The 21,128-nt window shown below is 48.3% G+C and overlaps 2 protein-coding genes across 9 annotated transcripts in view; one reads left to right on the top strand and one right to left on the bottom strand.

Annotated features, from left to right (window-relative positions):
• The window catches only part of ICAM2 (intercellular adhesion molecule 2), a 30,225-nt gene extending 12,873 nt beyond the window's left edge, over nt 1-17,352 (bottom strand). The window contains exons 1-3 of one of the 6 annotated variants that reach the window (XM_070060483.1): nt 17,003-17,341; nt 16,001-16,157; nt 12,424-12,526 (exon numbers count right to left, since the gene is read on the bottom strand). Coding sequence is in view for 1 of the 6 variants with exons in the window: in XM_051825833.1 (XP_051681793.1) it covers nt 12,424-12,459 (36 nt within the window). In the remaining 5 variants the exon portion in view is untranslated. Of the gene's footprint in view, nt 1-3,810; nt 3,968-12,423; nt 12,527-16,000; nt 16,163-17,002 lie in introns of those variants that run through there. The other 5 variants (XM_008271705.4, XM_070060482.1, XM_070060485.1 and 2 more) reach the window with 5 other exon arrangements.
• An 18-nt stretch (nt 17,353-17,370) lies between these two features.
• LRRC37A3 (leucine rich repeat containing 37 member A3) overlaps nt 17,371-21,128 on the top strand; it is a 72,343-nt gene continuing 68,585 nt past the window's right edge. For all 3 annotated transcript variants that reach the window (XM_070060480.1, XM_070060479.1, XM_070060478.1), the window contains exons 1-2: nt 17,371-17,542; nt 20,405-20,455. The gene's annotated coding sequence lies outside the window, so the exon portion shown is untranslated. The remainder of the gene's footprint in view (nt 17,543-20,404; nt 20,456-21,128) is intronic.

Raw genomic sequence — 21,128 nt, 5'->3', positions numbered from 1 at the left:
CCAGTGCCTCAGATACCCCAATGGTGTGTAAAATATTAAGATGCCACTTCTGAGTCAGAGTCATCTCAGGCATGCAAGGCTGGTTACCCACAGAAGAGAAGCCTGCAGACACCCGTTACTGCCGGCCCCTCTGTACTGCGCCGACTTAATCTCTGTAGTGCACTGCTTTGTGCAAGCTCAAACTCACCTTCTGCTCCTAGCTTCCCACCTCAAGCTTATTCCATGTTTTTTCTTGGCCTTTCTGACTCTGTGTCTTCTTCTATGCTGTGGGAACCATTTGTGTGTCTGCTAGTGCTTCCCCAAAGTGCAGGAGAGTTAAGGTCCCAAAGATGCCAGCCTCACCCAATGCAGGGATAGGAGCTGTGGATCCGTGCTCCAGTCTCCTTCTCAGTGGGCACTTCTGGGAGGCATCCTGCAGGGCTGTCCAAGGTCCCACAGAACTGAGTTCCCTTTGCCTACAGTTTTGTCTCTGAATGTATTTGGTTTATTTATTTGAAAGTTGGAGAGAGAGTGAGAGTGAGAGAGTGTGAGTGTGAGTGAGAGTGAGAGATAGACAGACAGACAGACCTTCCATCTGCTGGCTCACTCCCCAATTGCTCACAACTGTCAGGACTGGGCCAGGCTGAAGCCTGAGAGTCTAAACTAAAAGTGGACACGAACAGGTTTAAGAAAAAAAATCCAATCATCTCAACAGATCAAGAAAAAAAGTTGCTGACATTCAACATCCTTTCATGATAAAAACTCTTAGCAAACTAGTAGGAAACTTCCTTAACCTGATAGAAAACTTACATACTATTTTTAATGAGTAAAACTTAAAAGAAGATTTCCTTTAAAATTGGCATTAAACAAGGATGTCTGTAATTTCTAGCTCAGTTTAACACTGTACTAAAGATTCTGGACAGAGCAATAAAACAGAGAGACAGACAGACACACACACACATGCACAAAGTGGGTGGAGAAATTTAAAAAGTCTACAGACTGGATTAGAGCAAAACCATCATTATTTGCATATGGTATATCTAGCTAGAAAATTCAAAAGAATCATTAAATAAGTGATTCAAAATTATAAGATTTTAGATGCACAGCTAGCTGTAAGATCAACATCCAAAAATAAGTGGCATTTGTGTAATCAGTTATATGCAAAAATATAATTTTAAAAATAGACCATTTTGGGGCTGGCACTGTGGCGTAGTTGCTAAAGCTGTCACCTGCAGTGCTGGCATCCCATATGAGCACCAGTTCTAGTCCCAGCTGCTCTACTTCAGATCCAGTGCTCTGCTATGGCCTGGGAAAGCAGTAGAAGATGGACCAAGTCTTTGGGCCCCTGCACCCATGTGGGAGGCCCAGAAGAAGCTCCTGGCTCCTGGCTTTGGATTGGTTCAGCTTCGGCCGTTGCAGCCAATTGGGGAGTGAACCAGTGGATGGAAGACCTCTCTCTCTCTCTCTCTCTCCTTCTCTCTCTGTGTAACTGTGACTTTCAAGTAAAATAAATAAATCTTCAAAAAAAATTTCCCCAAAGAAGCCTTTTAAAAAAATAGACCAGCTTAATAGCCCCCCCAAGTGTAGGAATAAATATAGCAAAATTTAGACCTGTGATTATCTATAGTTAGAAAATTATAAAACTTTATTGAAAAATATTCAAGGCAACTTAAATAAATGGAGATAAACTACATTCACAAGTAGAAGAGTCTATGGTGTGAAGATAAAAATTCTCGCCCAACTGAAGTACAGATTCAGTGCAATCCAACTAACTCCGAGTATAGAAATCGAACTCTAATGTTCACATGGAAGGATAAAAGGACCAAGAAACCCCTGAAGAAGAATAAAATGAGATTTTTCTCTGCTAACATTCAGACTTACAGTAAAATATGGTATCAGAGTAGGTCTAGGGAAATTAACTCATGGAACAGAATAAGGATCCCAGAAATAGACCTGAGGTTGCACAACACTCTGACATGTGGCAAGCGTGTCACTGTAGAGCACTCACATAGAAGAGTAGATTAAATGATTCTGGACCAATTGATCAACTAAATGAAGAAAAAAAGCACCCCTATCTCATGCCAAATGTACAAGTCAGTTGCATTTAGATTAAGTACTTACATGTGAAAGACAACTTTAAAAACTTTAAATTTTTTTACGCTTATTTAATTTTGTTGATTTGAAAGGCAGAGAAACAGACACACACAGATCTTCATTTCTGGTTCACAGCCTGAATGCCTGCTCTTGCAGAGCTGAATGCTCTTGTGCCTGATAACCCACAATTCCACTCTTAGATGGTCTTGTCTGCCCTCAGAAAATATTTGCACTAAAAACCAGGACACCTGCCTTGTGTTTACTTCTGCAAGTCACTTAATCTCTTTGGACCTTAATTTCCTCATCCATAAAATGAGATTTTTTTTTTAAAGACTGATTTTTTTTTAAGATTTTATTTATTCATTTGAGAGGTAGAGTTACAGTGAGAGGGAGAGAGAGAAAGGTCTTCCTTCCATTGGTTCACCCCCAAATGGCCGCTATGGCCAGAGCTACGCTGATCTGAAGCCAGGAGCCAGGTGCTTCCTCCTGATCTCCCACATGGGTGCAGGGGCCCAAGGACTTGGGCCATCCTCCACTGCTTTCTCAGGCCACAGCAGAGAGCTGGACTGGAAGAGGAGCAGCCGGGACTAGAACCGGTGCCCATATGGAATACCGGGGCCGCAGGTGTAGGAGTAACCCACTGTGCCATGGCGTTGGCCCCTAAAGACTGATCTTTTTAAATAAATAATTTATTTATTGGAGGGGGAGGAGGAGGGGAGGGGGATGGTCGGGGAGGGAGAGGGAGAACATGAAGATAGGCAGAGGGAGACAGTGAGCTTCCATCTGCTGGTTCATTTCCCAAATGACCACAATGGCCAGTGCTGGGTCAGGGCCAAAGGTGGAAGCCAGGGAACTCAACCCAGGTCTCCCACATGTGTGTCAGGAACCCAATCACTTGAGCCATCACAAATGCCTCCCAGGATCTGCATTAGCAGGAAACTAGAGCTGGGCATCAGACCCACGCACTCCGACATGGGACACTGATATCTTTATTATTATTTTTTGGGGGACACTGATATCTTAACTGGCATCTTAACTGCTGTGCCAAACACCTGTCCCTAAAATGGGATTAAAAACACCTTCCTCATAGGGTTGTTGTGTGCATGCACAAATTAAATGAATGTAGCACACAGTAAATGCTGTATAACTGTTTTATAAAATAAAAATAAGTAGACATGTGCATGGACGAAGTCCTACTAAAAATCAAGAGCAATACCCGCCAAATTCCACAGGGCGCTTTCCGACCCCTGGGTGAGGCAAGTCTCACACAGGAGGAAAGCAGAGGTGGGGTCTGGCGGCCATCCATCCTGTGATGACTGATGCCTCCGGGTGCTTGCTCTGTTTCTGTGCAGCACTATGTGCACATGTGTTACCATGCTGAATTTCACTATAAAAATATGCAGAGAAGGGCAAGTCCTACATGTCTGGAAAGAGGAAGTCTCACGTAGGAGAGCCCCCTCCAACTCTGACGGACAGGATGTCACTGAAGGAATCTCATCAGAAACCCCCAGCGTCTGCCCTGGGTGGTGAAGGGGACTGCCCCTCCCTCTCCTAGCATCTGCTCAGAACCCCCACTCCCACCCCCCAGAGCCCGGGGCAGGGATGAGTGGTGGGGATGGGGAGGTGGCAAACAGGAAACCACCACAAGGGCGGGCCCTGGAGCAGGGCAGAGCAAGAGCTGGCAGAGGAGAACGTGGAGCCCGAGCGGCTCCTGGGATCCAGAGCTCCCGCACTTACCAGGGGCCGCAGCTCAGGCGGTGACACTGCCCCAGACTCTTTCCATGCAGCCAAGTTTAGAGGGAGGGCAAGCGAGAAACTGAAACCCAGAAGCTAGCAAGGTGGTGGTGAGTGCAAGTGTCACAGCTGCTGTGGACACCCCCACAGGCATTACGTGTCTCCAGTCACGTGCTTCCTGAACCCAGCTTCCCACCCCAACTGACCTCGTGTTGTCTCTACCCGCCCTCTTTTCTTTACTGTTGTGAATTGTACACAACACATTTATAACTGTAACCACTTTTTTTTTTTTTTAAGATGTATTTACTTATTTGAAAGGCAAGTTACAGAGAAAGAGATCTTCCATCCACTGATTCACACCCTAAATGGCTAAAATGGCCAAGACTGGGCCAGGCTGTGGCAAGCAGCCTGGAACACCATCTGAGTCTTCCCCATGGGTGCAGGGGCCCAAGCACTTGGCCATCTTCTGCTGCTTTCCCAGGTGTATTAACAGGGAGCTGGATCAGAAGTGGAGCAGCCAAGACTCAAACTGGCACTCATATGGGGTGCTGGAGCTGCAGGTGGCAGCTTAACCCACTGTGCCACAATGCCCCTCACCACTTTTACGTGTGCATTTTTATGGCATCATACCCATCACTGTGCCTAGCAATAGAATATTTTAAAAATTAGCAGAGTGACTTTGTACAAGTGAGCAGAGAGTATGAACCAAGCATGCTTTCTGCGAGTGAACCAAGCAGAGCTGTTGGCTGGCCCCGGCCACCAAATCCAGGTTCACCAAAGACACAAATGAGAACACAGCAGGGACCATGGAAGGCTCAGGGCCACGAGGGCTGAGGGCCTGCAGCTCTGGAGCAGCTTCTCCTGGCGCCTGTATGCCTCTTTCTTCACAGCAGTTCTTTTGGGAAATCTCCCCATGGACGGAGTTAAGAATGTGCTTGCCCTGAAACGTGCAGAGTCAGTATCTTGATTTTGACCCCAAAACACGTGAGTTCTGCCTTTTCCTACCTGCAGTGAGTCACAAAGACCCCTTTTGGAGTGGAGCCTCCTCTGTGCCAGGGCTGGAAACAATGGTGAGCGCCAGATACTAGGCATCAGTGCCACAATGGACCTGAGTGAGGGAACTTAACTAACACAGCCCCTTTCTCCCACGAACTCTGCCCCCCCCCCAATACAAGGGGGCTTCCAAACATCTGTGGAACAAAAAGATAATGCAATTCTCCATGAACTTCCTGAAGACCCCTCATCTCTCCTAGCGACTCCCTTAGAACTTCCTGCCCTAGCCTGGAAATCCCCCAGTCCAGTCATTCTCCTTCTTTCTTTCTTTCTTCTTCGTCTTTTTTTTTTTTTTTTTGTAAATGCATGAACCAGGAATATACTTGCTTATTATCATTTCCCAAGTACTGTTGTACATAGTTATATGTGCTATAATTTTATATGATTGGCAGCAAGTAGGTTTGTTGTCGTCGTTTTTGAAAGGCAGAGTCAGACAGAGGGGACAGGGACAGAGGTGGGGGGAGGGAGGGAGGGAGAGAGAACGTCCATCTACTGGTTCACTCCCCAGATGGCTGTGATGGCTCTTTTCTGGAGGAAAGCTCTTTTTCCTTTAGACAGAGGGGGGCACTTCCAAACTCCTACTCAACCTCACATTCTGACCAAATGTCTGGTCCACACAGGGTGGTGTCATGGAACCCCACCTTCTGGTATTTTGTGTGTGTGGTTTTTAAACAAGTTTGGGAAAGAGAGACCTTCCTGGCTGGTTGCAGCATCTGTAGCAGAGGCACTGCCCCAGGCCAAGTCTGTCCTTCACAGCAGCCATGGGTCTGTACGATGGAGGTCGGGTGCACAGAGGTGTGGGTGCTCCTGACACCTGTTTAGACCAGTCTCTGCCAAGTGCAAAGGGAGGGTAAGAGTTAACCCAAAGAGGTACCTCCAGTCACTCAGGGAATGTTTCAGAATAAACTGCCTTGGACTGCCCTGGCTCTGGTGGCTTTACTGGGTGCTGGCCTTCATGACAAGGGGGTGGTGAACCCCCATCAGTGTTGGGAAAGCGCACACACGCTTTCACCCAAGCTCCAGTAACTTGGCACTCTGACCATGGTTTTTCTCATTCTGAGTTGTTGCAAGCTGCAGCGTATTGGGTAAAACGTGCACATAAGCACTTGTAGACAATTCACTGTAGATAGCTGGGGCTGACAACTGCTTCTGCATGATTTGGACTTTGTTTTGTCCGAGGTAGCCTCTCGCTGCATTTGGACACTCTGTGGGTTGGGGTATAAAGAAGGAAATGCATGGGCTGTTTGTGGCAAGAGATTGCAGGTCAGGGTTCAGACCCCTCGGGCACCACTGGGGCCAAGGGCTGTCCTCCCTGGCATCAGCCCTGTAATCTCTAAATGAAGCTGGGTCCCTAATACTTGGAGCTGGGGCGGGGAGAGGGCAGTGAGAAGTCCCCGTGGCCGAGTGTCCTTGGGGACCCAAGCTCCATGGCTCTCCCTGAGCAGTCCCCCGTCCCTAAGGTCTAGCCACCGACACCAGTATTATTTCTAGCTCTTCTAAAGTCCAGGCACCAAGTTAAATGGGAATTATGAGACAATTGTTTCCAGTCTGTCTCAAATATTGCATATTTACCACAAAGTGAAAAGTGTTTTCATCTTTGTGTTTTTCTCTGTTTTTCCAAATGGTCTTTCACGAGTATGAATTACTTTAATAATAAAGAAAAATGGGGCAGGAATTGTGCTGTGACAGATTGAGCTGCTGCCAGCATCCCAAATGATCACCAGTTCAAGTCCTGATTGTTTCACTTCCGATCCAGCTCCCTGCTAATGCACCTGGGAAGGCAGCAGGTGGTGACCCAAGTACTTGGGTCCCTGTACCTAAATGGAGCTCCAGGCTCCCAGCTTCAGCCTGGCCCAGCCCTGGCTATCGTGGACATCTAGAGAGTGAAGTAGCAGATGGAAGATCTCTCTCTCTCTCTAACTCTGCTCTTTAAATAAAATTCTCCCAGCTGATGGGGCCTTTGAGTCACATGCACCCTACGCACCTTTCTGTTGTTGATCCTGTCTACCCTCACTGTTTCCCCAGGCCCTTCTCCCTGTGGCCTGAGCTGAGCCACCACCAGCCCCCGGCCCTTCCTGACTTCCCAAGCCTTTCCCATCTCAGGAAAATTTCCTTGAGGTTTTCCTCTCCCTCTCTCAGCCTCAGGTCTCATTCACCCCTATTTTTTTTAAGGTTCACTTATTTATTTTTACTTATTTGAAAGGCAGTGACAGAGAGAGGCAAAGAGATCAATCTTCTATTTGCTGGTTCACATTCCAAATGCCAGGCAGCTGGGGTCCCATGTCTGAGCTTTAACACCGGAGAGACCCTTCTGCCTACCCCAAAGCCCCCTGGAAGGGCTTCTGGGAGAAATAAGTGTGAAACACTGACTCCGAGCCTGGCACATGACAAGCACTCAGCAAAGCTTGTGGTTATGGTTAAAGCTTATAATTATAGTTACAGCAGGTGCAGGACACACACCCATCCGTGTCCTTGTGGGTTCCAGACTGCCAGACCCCAAGATCATCCCTATCATTCAGGGAGGGGTTGCACATATGCTATGGGTTAATCTTTGCATGAGAAAACTTAGTCTGGATGATTCAGAAAACTGCCTGGACTACTGGAGGAATAGGGTTGTCTACAAAACCAGGCCTCTTAGCCTTCTTTGGTCTGGACCCCAGCCTCCCGGCACTGGAACCCAGCTGCTAGTAGGGAGGAGGAGCAGCGTCCACGCTGATGGCCTTGAGGGAACAGGGCTGCCTGTTGGCGCCATCTAGTGGCCATGTGAGCAAGCGTCCTGCCACCTAGCCTTAGAGGCCTGACAATTCAATTCCATGGGCAGTGTGGCTGTAGGGGATCACATTCCTTGTGACGCCACAATCACAAGCAGGTTTGTAATGAGCTGGGATCCTGAGAGACAGGATTCTGATTCATGCGGATGCACACATTTCTCCAGAAACATCCACCAGCCAAAGAGCTGAGCGAGGGAGATGCCTTTTGCCTGGAGACCAGGGACATCAGCTGCCCTTTTCTTTAACTTATACTGCAAGGGACAGAAGGAAATTGGGATCCTTTACTAGGTACAAACGTGAGAAAAGGAATTGTTTTCCTAGGAAAGACACCAAAGGCTGCTGCTCGGTTACAGAGAAAAAAGGCAAAATCCAAAGACACATGAAGTTTCTTAAAAAAAAAAATAAATAAATCAATAAATCACTGCCCTCACTGTGCAAGGTTTGTGAGCAGCTCTAACTGCACGCCCTTCCTGCAGATGGAGCCATCAGGGTCCATGGTGAGAGCGGACATTTCTGGGGCCTGACGTCCAAGCCCCTTCCCTGGTTTAGGAAATCCCCACTTCGGTGCATCACCCCAAAGCCCACGTCTACTCCTCATCTCAAGACTCTCCCCAACCTGGGATTCATGGAAGACTTGGTCATGTCTTCCTACTCCTTTCCTCTCCACCAGGGCTCAGAGTCCACTCCTAAGCTAGTCACGGAAGAGCAAGCAGAGGGTGGCGTCCCAGCTCTTTCACACTTGTGCTCAGAGCAGACATGAGTTACTGCCACTCCCATTGGCCAGAATTAGTCACATGGCTCTGACCTAGCTGCAAGGGAGGCTGGGAATGATATCTTCCTTGGAACCCAAAAACAAACATGAAAGAAGATTTGAAGAAAATGTAACACTATCTCTGCTATTCCAAACATTCTTCCTTCTTTTTTTGAAAGTCGGAGTTACAGTGAGAGAGGCAGAGAGATGAGAGAGGTCTTTCATCTGCCGGTTCACTCCCCAAATGGCTACAAAGACCCGGGCTGGGCCAGGAGCTTCCTCTGGGTCTCCCATGTGGGTGCAGAGGCCCAAGGACTTGGGCCATCCTCTGCTGCTTTCCCAGGCTCATTTACAGAGAGCTGGTTTGGAAGTCCAGTAGCCGGGACTTGAACTGGCACCCAGATGGGATGTTAGCACTGCAGATGGCGGCTTAGCCCATTGGACAACACAGCTGGCCGCTTCTCTACCTCCCCTTCTTTTTTTAATAAAAGGCAGTCATTGGAGATACGTGTATACTCCCTCGTGGAGAATATTCTGTTAACAAATTAAGGGCCCCTGAAAAGTGTCCCAGTAAATTCAGCACATTTTTAAGCCTAATATTTCATTTGGCCATTGAACCCTGTTTTTGAAGTTTACCAACCCTTGGGACTTTGAGGAATTGCCCTAAAGGAGTGACTGTGAGTCCAGATCATCGTGGGAAATGCTGAGTAAAGAAGCAGGGTGCTTTGTCCTGTGAAGGTAGGGGATGGGGCAGGCATTGTGGCACCACAGGTTAAGTCACTGCCTGGGACAGTGGCAACCTACGTTGGAGTGCCTGGTTCAAGTCCAAGGTATTCCACTTCCGATGTGATCCAGTTTCCTGCTAATGCAACCCTGGGAGACGCAGGTGAGGGCTCAAGTGATTGAGTCCCTGCTAATCACACAGGAGATTCAGATAGAAATACTGGCTCCAGGCTTCAGCCTGGCCCAGCCCCAGCTGTTTCAGATATTTGGGGAATGAACCACCAGATTTCTTTTTCTCTTTCTGCCTTTCCAATAAATAAAATGAAATAAATGAAAAACAACAAAGTGGGATGAACAACAGAGGGAGAGGAAAACCTTGAGGGAAATTTTCCCGAGATGGGAAAGGCTTGGGAAGCCAGGAAGGGCTGGGGCCGGTGGTGGTTCAGCGTCAGGCGGCGGGGAGAGGGCAGGAGACGCAGCTGTGAGCTGTAGTGCTGAGAGCAGAGGCCAGCAGCTGCAGAGAAGCTCACAAGTCTCCTCAGCTAGAAGAATCCAGGGCTCTTCCAAGCCACTCTTCATTTACACACAAGAAGGAGGCGCTTAACAACGATGATTTCTTCCTTATTATTAAAGTAATTCACACTTGTGGGAGACCATTTGGAAAAACAGAGCAAAGCACACAGGTGAAAACACTTCCCATCGTGTGGACTGGGACAGTTATTTCCTTGGGAGCAGGCAGCTGCCACCAACTGGCAGCAAACTTAGAAGGCCTGGACCGACTGGGGTGCCCAGGTGCAGGCTCTCGGAGGCTCTCCTTAACCCTCAAATTTTAGGGCAGCCTGCACAGCACACACCTGCATTTCTCTTGCCCCCACTTACTAGTTACGGAGAGGTTTGGCCACTTATTTGATCCGTCTTGCAAACTGGGCAGTAAAAAACCTTCTGTATCCACCTATGTTCCTGCTTTTACTGGGAGACACAACCCCCGGTACTGCTGTGTGCCTGACAGGTGGCCAGGAAGGTGGGCAAAGTCTCACCGCACCACAGTACCCCGAACACCGCAGTACCCCAGCTCAGCACAGTACCCAAACACTGAGTACCCCAGCTCAGCACAGTATCCCCAACACCCAGTACCCCAGCTCAGCACAGTATCCCCAATACCCAGTACCCCAGCTCAGCACAGTACCCCAATTTCAAAGTGCCCCAGCTCAGCACAGTACCCCAAGTGCCACACTACCCCAACTGCAGTACCCCCCAAACTAGAGAATGCTGCTCAGCACAGTACCCAAATTTGCTCAGTTCCCCAGCTCAGCACAGTTCCCCAGCTCACTGCAGCACCCTAACTCCCAGTCCCAGCACCCCCTGACAGCCCTCTCCAGGTTGCTTCCTCCCTTCGCACTCACACACTCCAGGGTGGTTTCCCTATTCCGCATCCACCTGGTTTTCTCTCAGTGCTGAGCACAGCTGTCTGCTACCCTGGCTTTTTTTTTTTTTTTTTTTTTTGGACAGGCAGAGTTAGAGAGAAAGGTTTTCCTTCCGTTGGTTCACCCCCCGAATGGCCGCCACGGCCAGCGTGCTGTGCCGATCCGAAGCCAGGAGCCAGGTGCTTCCTCCTGGTCTCCCATGCGGGTGCAGGGCCCAAGCACTTGGGCCATCCTCCATTGCACTCCCGGGCCACAGCAGAGAGCTGGCCTGGAAGAGGAACAACCGGGCCAGAATCCAGCGCCCCGACCGGGACTAGAACCTGGGGTGCCGGAGCCACAGGCGGAGGATTAGCCTAATGAGCCGCAGCACCGGCCTACCCTGGCATTCTTGTCCTGCCCACCTCTGGACGTCCTGAGTATTTGAGTAGAAACTCCGTGGAAGGGCACAGAGACTTGTCCAAGGCCACCGGCCCTGGCGATGGCACAGTGAGAAACAGCCAGTCTCTGGAATCTGAATCCAGCAACTTCTCCCCTCGCACTGGGAGGCTCCTCAGATTTTCTTTCTCCAGCCCAAGTCAGAAAAATGTCACACACCAGTACTGGGCCTCAGCGAGTCCTGCCTCTCTCTCCTGGAATGAGCCATCTTCCAGTCCTGGAGACCATTGCTCCCAGGATGCCCTCCTTACACAGCCCTCTAGGAGGGCTGGCCTCAGTCACAGACGCTTCTGTGACAGGGACCAGAATCCAACTCCAGGTGGGAGGCTCCTAGCCCATGCAGGATTCTCACCCCCCGCCCCGACCCCACCGAGCCCAGCCCCTGCTGCCAGGCACGGCCTCCTCTGGCTGCCAGCGGTGCTTCCTCCTGCTCCCTGCTCCCCTCCATTCCAGCTGCAAGGCCCTGGGGCAGCACAGCCAAGCCACTTGCTGGCCCTTGCACCTCGCTGGGACAGCTGGGACACGTGCAGGTTTCCAGGACGGGACTTGGAGTCAGGCTAGAGCACGTGCCCCAGCCCACACAAAGGGCTCCGATATCAGGAAATTTTATAAAATAAAGTGTAAAACAGCACAGCCCAGCAGTCCGATAGAGTTCTATGGTCACTAAAGTTTTAGAACTTCCACATACAATACTTCAAAGATGTACAGTTTAAAAAGAGCAAGAAGGGACCAGTGTTGTGGCTTAACTGGTAAAGCAGCTGCCTGCTGTGCAGGCATCCCATACAGACACCAGTTTGAGTCCCAGCTGCTCCACTTCTGATCCAGCTCCCTGCTAATGCACCTGGGAAAGCTGTGGAAGATGGCCCAAGTGCTTAGGCTTCTGCACCCATATGGGAGACCTGGAGGAAGCTCCTGGCTCCTGGCTGTGGATGGGCCCAGCTCTGGCCATTGCAGCCATTTGGGGAGTAAAGCTCTGTCTGTCTGTCTGTCTCTCTCTCTCTGTAACTCTGCCTTTCAAATAAAATCAATAAATCTTTAAAAAAAAAAAAAAAGAGCAGGAAATCATGGTTACCTCTTGGTCATAGGATTAGGAGCCAATTATTCTTTAGTTTCTTTTTTCTATAGTTTCAAAATCTGGCAGACATTTAATGGAGATTTTTGATAAAGGAGACAGATGTTCTGACCTGAAAGAACTGAGGCTGCTTGTCCAGGCTCAGAACAGGTGTTCCAGCACGTGCTTTGCCCACAGGCGTTTCTGAGGGCCTGTTGCAATCACTTTCTCTGTTAATTAGTGCAGGAAAATAAACAAGCAGGTCATTGTTACCAACCCAAAGCCACAACAAAATCCTAAAGATCTGCACATCCTGTGACTCAGGACTCTACTGACAGGAATCAAGAATGCAAATAAAATGTCAGCAGAGCCACGAGATGAATGCTGGAGAGAAAAACCTTGGCTCACCAAGCTGAAGCTTTGAGGGGAAGGGTAAGTCATCATGACATAGAAACACAGGTTTGCGGTGGAAAAAGAAGTTTTGATGCTTTCTTCAATAAATAATTCTCTACTGTAAAAGAGAAGAAAATGGAGGCTTTCAGTTTTAAAAAGGAAGTTATGGTAGATGCCAGGAAAAGAAACTCAAAGGAATCCAAGTGTTTCAACTGCATTTCATCATAAAGCTGACTCTCCTCAGTCTGCAGCTGACATCTGACAAGACCTTTTTGGTCAATGTTTGTTTCAGTATACTTTATTTCTGGAACATTCTGTGTTCTCGAAACTGTTCTAAAGATACATGCTTTTACAGAAACTCCAGGTTTCTACTACACTGTTACCCTTTACTTCAGGAGGAAAAGATTTTTCTCTAGCTTTCACAAACAGAATTTTAATGCTAATCAATGATTTGGGTTTTTCCATCATCCCAACATTCAAACTTGAGCTTTGGAAGAGAAGTGCCAGAGAGGCTGTAAGGACTGGGTTTCTGCCAGATGTTTCTGAGAACCAGAAGGTCCCTACAAATCTTTGAGTCTGGCGTCCCATGGTCTTGGCTAGGCACTGCCACAGCTCTCCTGAGGTCAAGGCCAAAGCCAAGAAACATGTTGTTTCTGGAGCTAAACCACAATCTAGGAAGGAAAGCAGGCAGTGGTTAAGGGCAAACATCCTTGGGGAGTCAGGCCTGCTTAAGTCCCAGCCCAGATGTGCACATTCTTTGATGTCTCCAGGCTTGGTTTCCACACCTCTAACATGGGGCTGACACCTCTGGGGATGCAGATGGCATCAAATGGCCTGTCTGCAAGAGTAACCTTCTCCCCTTCCCCCACCCTCCTCCTTCATTTCCTCTCTTCTTCCCTTTCTATTGCATGTTTTTGTCACTGAATGTATACAGAAGTCTACAGGTTATAAGAGACATCCTGTTTTCTTCAGAGGCCGGAGCTGGGGGGAGCTGTAATGGAGGAACCTGGGCACAGTGAGGAGACGGATTTAGAAGGGCTCTGAGCCAGGCAAGCTCCTGCTTTACCCCTGCGTGACCTTCAACAAGTCATTTAGTCTCTTTGAGGCCCAGGATAGAGTATTATTAAATGAAAGAGTTCACATTCCCAACCAGTGCAGTGAAGCATAGCACAATTTGTGACCTCACAGAAGACCTGGGGGACACACAGCCTGGATGACAGGAGAGGAAGTGGTAGGAAAAGGGATTAAGCCAATGTGTGGAACAGACCAGTGTGATGCGAGGGGAGCCTGCAGCTGAGCCTTCTTCACAGCCTTTCTTAAACATGACTTAAACATGAATAGATCCTCTATCTTATGGGTTTTTTTTTTTAAGATTTATTTATTTATTTGAAAGTCAGAGTTACACAGAGAGAGGAGAGGCAGAGAGAGAAAGAGAGGTCTTCCATCTGTTGGTTCACTCCCCAGTTGGCTGCAAAGGCAGGAGCTGCGCCATCTGAAGGCCGGAGCCTGCAGTTTTTCTGGGTCTCCCACACGGATGCAGGGGCCCAAGGGCTTGGGCCATCTCCCACTGCTTTCCCAGGCCATAGCAGAGAGCTGGATCTGAAGTGGTATAGCTGGGACTTGAACCAGTGCCCACATGGGATGCCAGCACAGCAGGCGGCAGCCTTACCCACTATGCCATAGCACCGGCCCCTATCTTCATGGTTTTTTAAAAAATCTAAAGCATATATAGTGAAGTCACCCACCCACCTGTTCTTCTTCCCACCCATTCCCATGAGCAGAATTTTTCATTTCTTGCATATTCTTCAAAAAGTTTTCAATATATCTGCAACAAACACACAGGTACAGATTTTGAAATTGCTTCCTTATTTTTCACTCTTTCCCTCTTTGCCACAAAAGGAAGTATCTATAAAAGTTCATGAAGCAAGAATTGTCTTTTTTCTCTGCAGGGTAGAATGGAAGCTTCACTGTGCAGGCCAGCCACTCTCCTACTGGGTGACAGGATGCCATCTGGGATGAAGCAAGGGAGGCCCGTGGGGGAGCTGTCCCAGGACTCCGGTCCTCGAGTGGGGATCCTTTACGTCTTCCTTTCTGACTTCCACTTCATAGTCTTCTCTTTCCTTCCCGTTCACAAGAAACACTGCCCAGAGCCCCAGCAATAAACGGTTGTCTCGGGCTTCCTCCGTGCTCCCATCCAGGCTCAATTCCCTGGTTCCTGTCTGTCATTTGCAAATCAAGAGGACCATGAAAAAGAGGCTTCTTTTTTTTGGTTTATTAAAACATTTCTTATGCAGAGTGTTTTAATTTATTCATTATTAATTCCACATGAGCCTGAGCACCTAGTACAGGAGGAGTGTGCTGGGTGCTAGGAAAAGGAAGGTGAAGCCTAACTGTTGCTCTTGGGGTGCCCCTAGTCCAGGTGGGAGGCAGAGACATCCACAAACCCTACAGCGGGTACCAAAGTCTACTATTATGGGTGTGAAACAGATTTGGTAGCCAATCCCTACAACACCAACTTTTTTTTTTAAATAAAATGGAAAGCTCAGAATTGTGGAATGGGTGGGGCTGAGGGTCTGGTACTGAGGTGAAGAAAGTATGTAGAGGAGTTGGAGAAATGGGGCCAAGTGTCAATGCTTTTGCTTGCTTTAGGAGAATGGGCCAGAATGAAAAAGGCTTTTCAGGATAGGATCTGGGTGTTTGGGGGGTGGTGGTGGTAATTTTGAGGTGAACCAGGCAAAGGCAAAAAAGTGCACACAGCTACCATCAGTAATGCGCCACTCACGCCTCTACCTCAACCGTAAGATGACAGATTTAACAACTCAATGCTTCCAAAAATTGGATTTCACAAGCCAACAAAGTGTAAAAAAACAAACAAACAAACAAAAAAAAAAAAACAAAAAAAAAAACAAAAAAATTAAACTGGGGCAGGTGTTAAGATGCTGCTTGTGGAGTATGGCATTGTGGCACAGCAGGTTAAGTCACCTCCTGCAACATGGCATCCCATATGAGCGCTGGTTTGAGTCCTGGCTGCTCTATTTCTGAACCAGCTCCCTGCTAATGCACCTGATAAATTAGTGGAAAATGGCTTGAGTGCTTGAGCCCCTGCACCCTGTGGGAGCCCCAGATGGAAGATCTCTCTCTTTCTTCCTAATTCTGCTTTTCAAGTAAGTAAATCTTTTTTTTTTTTTTTAAGATGATGCTTATGATATGCACATCCATACTGGAGTTTCTGGGTTCAAGTTTCAGTCCGGCTTCCAAGTCCAGCTAATTGCTTATGTGCACACTGGGAGGCAGCAAATGATGGTTCAAGTAGTTGGGGCCCTGCCATCTAGAGAGAGATTTGGATTGAGCTCCTGGCTCAGCCTGGCCCATTCCCAGCTGTTGTGGGCATTTAGTGGAGTGAACCAGAAAATGGGAGGTCTCTGTCTCCCTGCATTTCAAATAAAATAATTAATTAAAAATTAAGACCAGGAGCTAGCATTGTGATGCTGCAGGTTAAGCCGCTACTTGAGATGCCAGCATCCTAACATCAGAGCCCTATTCAAGTCCTGGGTGTTCTACTTCCAATCCAATTCCCAACTTTTCCACTAACCTGGAAAAGCAGCCAATGATGGTCTAAATACTTAGGCTCCTGCCGCCATGTTGGGAGACTCAGAATTCCAGACTCCTGGCTTCAGTCTAGCCCAGCCTCAGTAGATGCAACTATTTGGGAAGGTGAACCAGCAGATGGAAGATCTGTTTCTGTGACTCTGCACTTCAAATACAAAAAAAAAAAAATCAATATATTTTTTTAATGGTCATATGAATGGCCCTGTCTGAAAAAAATTAAATCTGGGATTTCCAATTTTTTTATTTTAATACCCAAGTAAAAAATATATCAAAACAACTATCCACCATCAGTCAGTTTCCATAAAGCAATTTTTGGCATTAAAATTGTAGGTAGGGGCAGCACAGCAGGTTAAAGCCCAGGCCTGCAGCACCAGCATCCATGCAGGTGCAGGTTCGAGTCCCGGCTGCTCCACTCCGATCACGCTCCCTGCTAATGAGCCTGAGAAAGCAGCAGAAGATGGCCCAAGAACTTGGGCCCCTGCACCCACGTGGGAGAACCAGAAGCTCCTGGCTTCAGATGCACGCAGCTCTGGCTGTTGCAGCCACTTGGGGAGTGAACCAGCAGATAGAAGACCTCCCTCTCTGTAGCTGTCTTTCAAATAAACTTTAAAAATGTTTAAAAATTGGGTGGGGGGGGGGCTATACTTGCAGGAGAATGAAATGGAATAAATTCATTTTATGAAATAGATAAAAATAAGCCCTGATATTGTCCCTTTCTCATTTTGCTGAGGACAGGTGTACCGGCCCAGATCTGAGGATCATTGTGAAGAAACCAGCGCAGGCCCCCTGCTGGCCCTGGCCCCGTTCCAGGACTAAAATAGGCCGTGGAACATTGCTTCTCTGTTACTCCGCCAAGTAGTCCACTACAACCCCTGGAGCACCTCTTCCCGGGCACCCAACCCGATTTCCTCGCAAACTTCTCTCCTCACTCTACCTCCCGACCCACGCCGTCCGGCCGCCACAAGCAGAATCTCGGCAGAATCACCTAGGGCAACCAGGGAATTCTTTGTAAGGATTTCAGACCAGGCTGTCGGTGGCTTAGTGAGTTATGCTGTGAGCTGCGCATGGGAAACGCCTGAAAACAGCTGTCCCCAAGGCCTGCCTCCTCAGGGCCGGGTCCCGCGAGCTCGGTGGGAAGCGCTGGTCTCCTTCGCGCGTGAAGCTGAAGCTGGCTGCTATGAACATGTCCAGCCCTTCCGTCGTGTACGCCCACCTGTGGGGCTCTAACACACTCGAACACAAGCCCTGAAACCTTTGAGGCGGGAAACGAAAGGAATGGGCGCCGCCCGCCGTCCACCGCCCTGGGCGGGAGGGAACCAGAGCAGCGTCGGCCCCGCCCCTCGAACGCGGCGCTCACCAAAACTGGCGGGCGCGCCGTGCGCAGGCGCAGTAAGGCTTGAGCCGGAACCGCGCAGGCGCAGTAGCACCAGGACGGCAGCGTTGGACGGTATCGTGTGCGGTTCCCTCAGAGGGGTGAAACTTTGTTGGTGTGAGAGCTGAGCTCTGGACCTGTTAAGGTAGCTAGGTAGGTATCAGCCTATGTGTGCAAGAGGGACAGAAGATGAGGTTTTTAAAGAAAATGAAATTTTTTTTAGCAATGGAACGAGGAAACAAGCCCCAGACACAGACCAACAATTGCACCTGAAGAATTTGCTCTTGTTCAGTGAGCCTGTTAGGGTTCGGCCCTCTCCCCGGGGCAGCTCAGGGGAATCCCCCTACCCTGCACAGAGGGGCCATCAGGCCCAATAACACTGCGCTAGGGTCCTAGGATGTTCAGGAATTCTACACCCAGAAAGCCCCCACTAAGAATTTCCCAGTAGAGGGAGACGGTCAGGAAGAATGAGGGACACATACTAATGTCCATAAAAACTCCGATCTGAATGCAGACTGGGTTCCCAGGGGCCACGCACAGCGCTCTTCGCAGCGTTCTCCCAGTTTGGCCTTCTGTATTCAGTCCGGGTCTTCCCAAACGCCGCCGTGGCCCGTCCTGGTTTCTATGCCATCATCAAGTTTTATTCCACGAGGGATGCCCGCAGAGCCCAGGCGGCCTGTGACCGGAAGCTGTTTTTTCAGGAGACTCCAGTGAAGATGGGAGTCTTCTCATGGAATTCGTGGCTCCGCTGGGTGAAGTGGAGAATTCCGTGAGAACAGTGTAGCGCTTGTCTGGTTCTCTGGCGTACAGAATGCTTTCAGATGCATTGTCTCGCCTTGTGCCACTGGTCGTCAGTTTTGTTGGGTGAAGAAATTCAAATTCAGGGTGGTGAGGGGACTTGCTTAAGGTTCAGTAACTGGAAGCTAGAGGTCAAACCCAAACTTACAGATGCCAAGTCCTAGGTCATTGTATGCTGCCCTTTAAGAAATCTTCATCGGAAGAGTTCTGTTTATATTTCTGTGTGTGTAGATTTAAAATGTATGAGCTTAGTAAGCTCTTGCCAGTTGTAACATAAAGGATGCTTTATCACCATTGGCATCATCACTCTCAAATCGCCTCTCCAGAGTCCCCTTCAGAGCCCAAGGATGCCCCAGTCATTCTCTAATGAATTGTAGACAGCCTCTTCCATATGCACATGCCATCCAATTTTACTTTCCCAGAGCCCCTCAGCCATAGCTCATTGTGTAACTCAATAATTTCTTTTTTCAAGTACCAGTTCACTTCCTGTTACTTGATGTGACTACTTCCTATGACCTTGCCTCCTATTCTTGCCAGTATTCCTTTTTTCATCAATTTAACCTTTACTGAACCTGAGAATCCTATTCAGTAGTGATTCCTGGTATACTATATCTGCATCTGTACCCTGTTCAACACCCTCTTCAATCCTGGATTCACGTTCTTTGATCAAAATGATTACGTGTTGGGACCAGCATTGGGGCACAGTGGGTTAAGCCACCACTTGAGACTCTGGCGTCCCACAGCAGAGTGCTGGTTCAAGTCCCAGCTGCTCTACTTTTTTTTTTTGTTTAAGATTTATTTTATTTATTTGAAAGACAGAGTTACAGAGAGAGGTAGAGACAGAGAGAGGGATCTTCCATCCACTGGTTCACTCCCCAGATGGCTGCAACAGCTGGAGCTGCACCGATCCGAAGCCAGGAGCTGGGAGCCTCTTCCAGGTTTCCCACATGGGTGCAGCGGCCCAAGGACTTGGGCCATCTTCTACTGCTTTCCCAGGCCATAGCAGAGAGCTGGATTGGAAGAGGAACAGCTGGGGCTAGAACTGGCACCCACATGGGATGCTGGTGCTTCAGGCCAGGGCGTTAACCTGCTGTGCCACAGCACTGGCCCCTGCTCTACTTTTTTTTTTTTTTTTGACAGGCAGAGTGGACAGTGAGAGAGAGAGAGACAGAGAGAAAGGTCTTCCTTTGCCGTTGGTTCACCCTCCAATGGCCGCCGCGGTCGGCGCGCTGCGGCCAGCGCACCGCGCTGATCCGATGGCAGGAGCCAGGAGCCAGGTGCTTTTCCTGGTCTCCCATGGGGTGCAGGGCCCAAGCACCTGGGCCATCCTCCACTGCACTCCCTGGCCACAGCAGAGAGCTGGCCTGGAAGAGGGGCCACCGGGACAGAATCCGGCGCCCCGACCGGGACTAGAACCTGGTGTGCCGGCGCCGCTAGGCGGAGGATTAGCCTAGTGAGCCGCGGCGCCGGCTTGGCCCCTGCTCTACTTTTGATCCAGCATCGTGTTGATGCACCTTGAAAGGCAGTAGATGATGGCTCAGTTACTTGGGTCTCTGGCACCCATGTTGGAGACCAAATGGGAGTTCCTGGCTCCTGGCTCCGGCCTGGCCCAGCCTTGGCTCTTGCAGGCATTTGGGGACTAAACCAGCAAACAGAAGATCCTTCACGCTCTCTGTCTCGCTTCATTACTCTGCCTTTCAAACCAATCATTTTAAAAAGTGATTACTTGTCATATATTCTTTAATATTCCTGTAACCATCTTGTGTTGCCACTACTATATATATATATATATATATATATATATATTACAGTTGGTTCTAGAAGAATTTCAAAATACTTGGTATCAGTTTGTGGGTAATGAGTATTAGTGTTCTTTGGACACTGCAACCATTTCATAAGCTTTTGGCTTTGAGAATTTCACAGTCTAAGGCCTGTCACTGGCAGAGTGATGATAGAGAGGGTCAACAAGTCCATATATACTTGAGAGGAGGGAACATTCATATTAGATTTATTTATTTACTTGACATAGAACCTTGAGTTACTACCCTTTCCCCAAATTGTTATCTAGTTAATTATACATGTTCTTTTGTATTTGGCAAATGCATACATCTTGTATTTTCTTCCTTGCCTTTTTATAAACACAGAAAAGAGAAAATTGTTTTAAAATCAAGAAAAGGCTTAAGGTGTCTGAAAGATTTTTTGTTTTTGCTTTTCCAGTATCAAAAAGGAAAGTGGTTGCTGGCAAGAACTGTGGCAAAGTTATCCACGGTAAGAGCTCTCCGTATACTCTGGCCTCAGAGCTCTTCTGAAGTTTCCCGAATGTCCAGGAAAACCCCACTGTGACTCAAAGTACAGGCCAGCCTCCCCTGCAGCACTCAAAATTTAGAGAGTAGCCTCTATTTCTCCTTCCCAACAGGCAGCTTCAGTTGAAAAAAGGACTTTTATTTTTTAATTTGCTCAATCAACAGACCATCTGTGCTCTATTATAAACCAATTAATATACTGGGTTCTGGGAGTGAGGATACCTTTAGGTATTTAAGGAGTGAGGATACCTTTAGGTATTTAAGGAGCTTGTAAACTAGTGAGGAAGAATAAATTAATACATCAGTGAAGAATTCATAATGGTTTGCCTTTCTTTGTATTGTTTGAATTTGGTCTTTTGGAGACCCCTCTTTGTTAGTCAGGAATTCATTACCTTAACTAAAATACCTGAAAGGAGCTTCTTGGGAAGGAAACGGTTAATTTCCGCATACAGTCTGGAGGTTCATTGTTCAGGATTGAGTGGCCCCATTTGTGGTGGAGACTGGCAATGGCTGATGGTGAGCAAGGGAGCAAGGAGAGAATGTAGGTAGAACTTGGCTTAAATAACCAAACTCCTTCAAAAAATTACCTTCTGAGGGCCAACTTTCAAGGACCTAAAGAACTCCCACCAGAGCCACAT

The sequence above is a fragment of the Oryctolagus cuniculus genome, chromosome 17 (genome assembly GCF_964237555.1).
Source record: "Oryctolagus cuniculus chromosome 17, mOryCun1.1, whole genome shotgun sequence".
Classification (NCBI taxonomy): Eukaryota; Metazoa; Chordata; class Mammalia; order Lagomorpha; family Leporidae; genus Oryctolagus; species Oryctolagus cuniculus.
The sequence above is the reverse complement of the archived record's forward strand: the minus strand, read 5'-3'. Positions and strand labels throughout refer to the sequence as shown.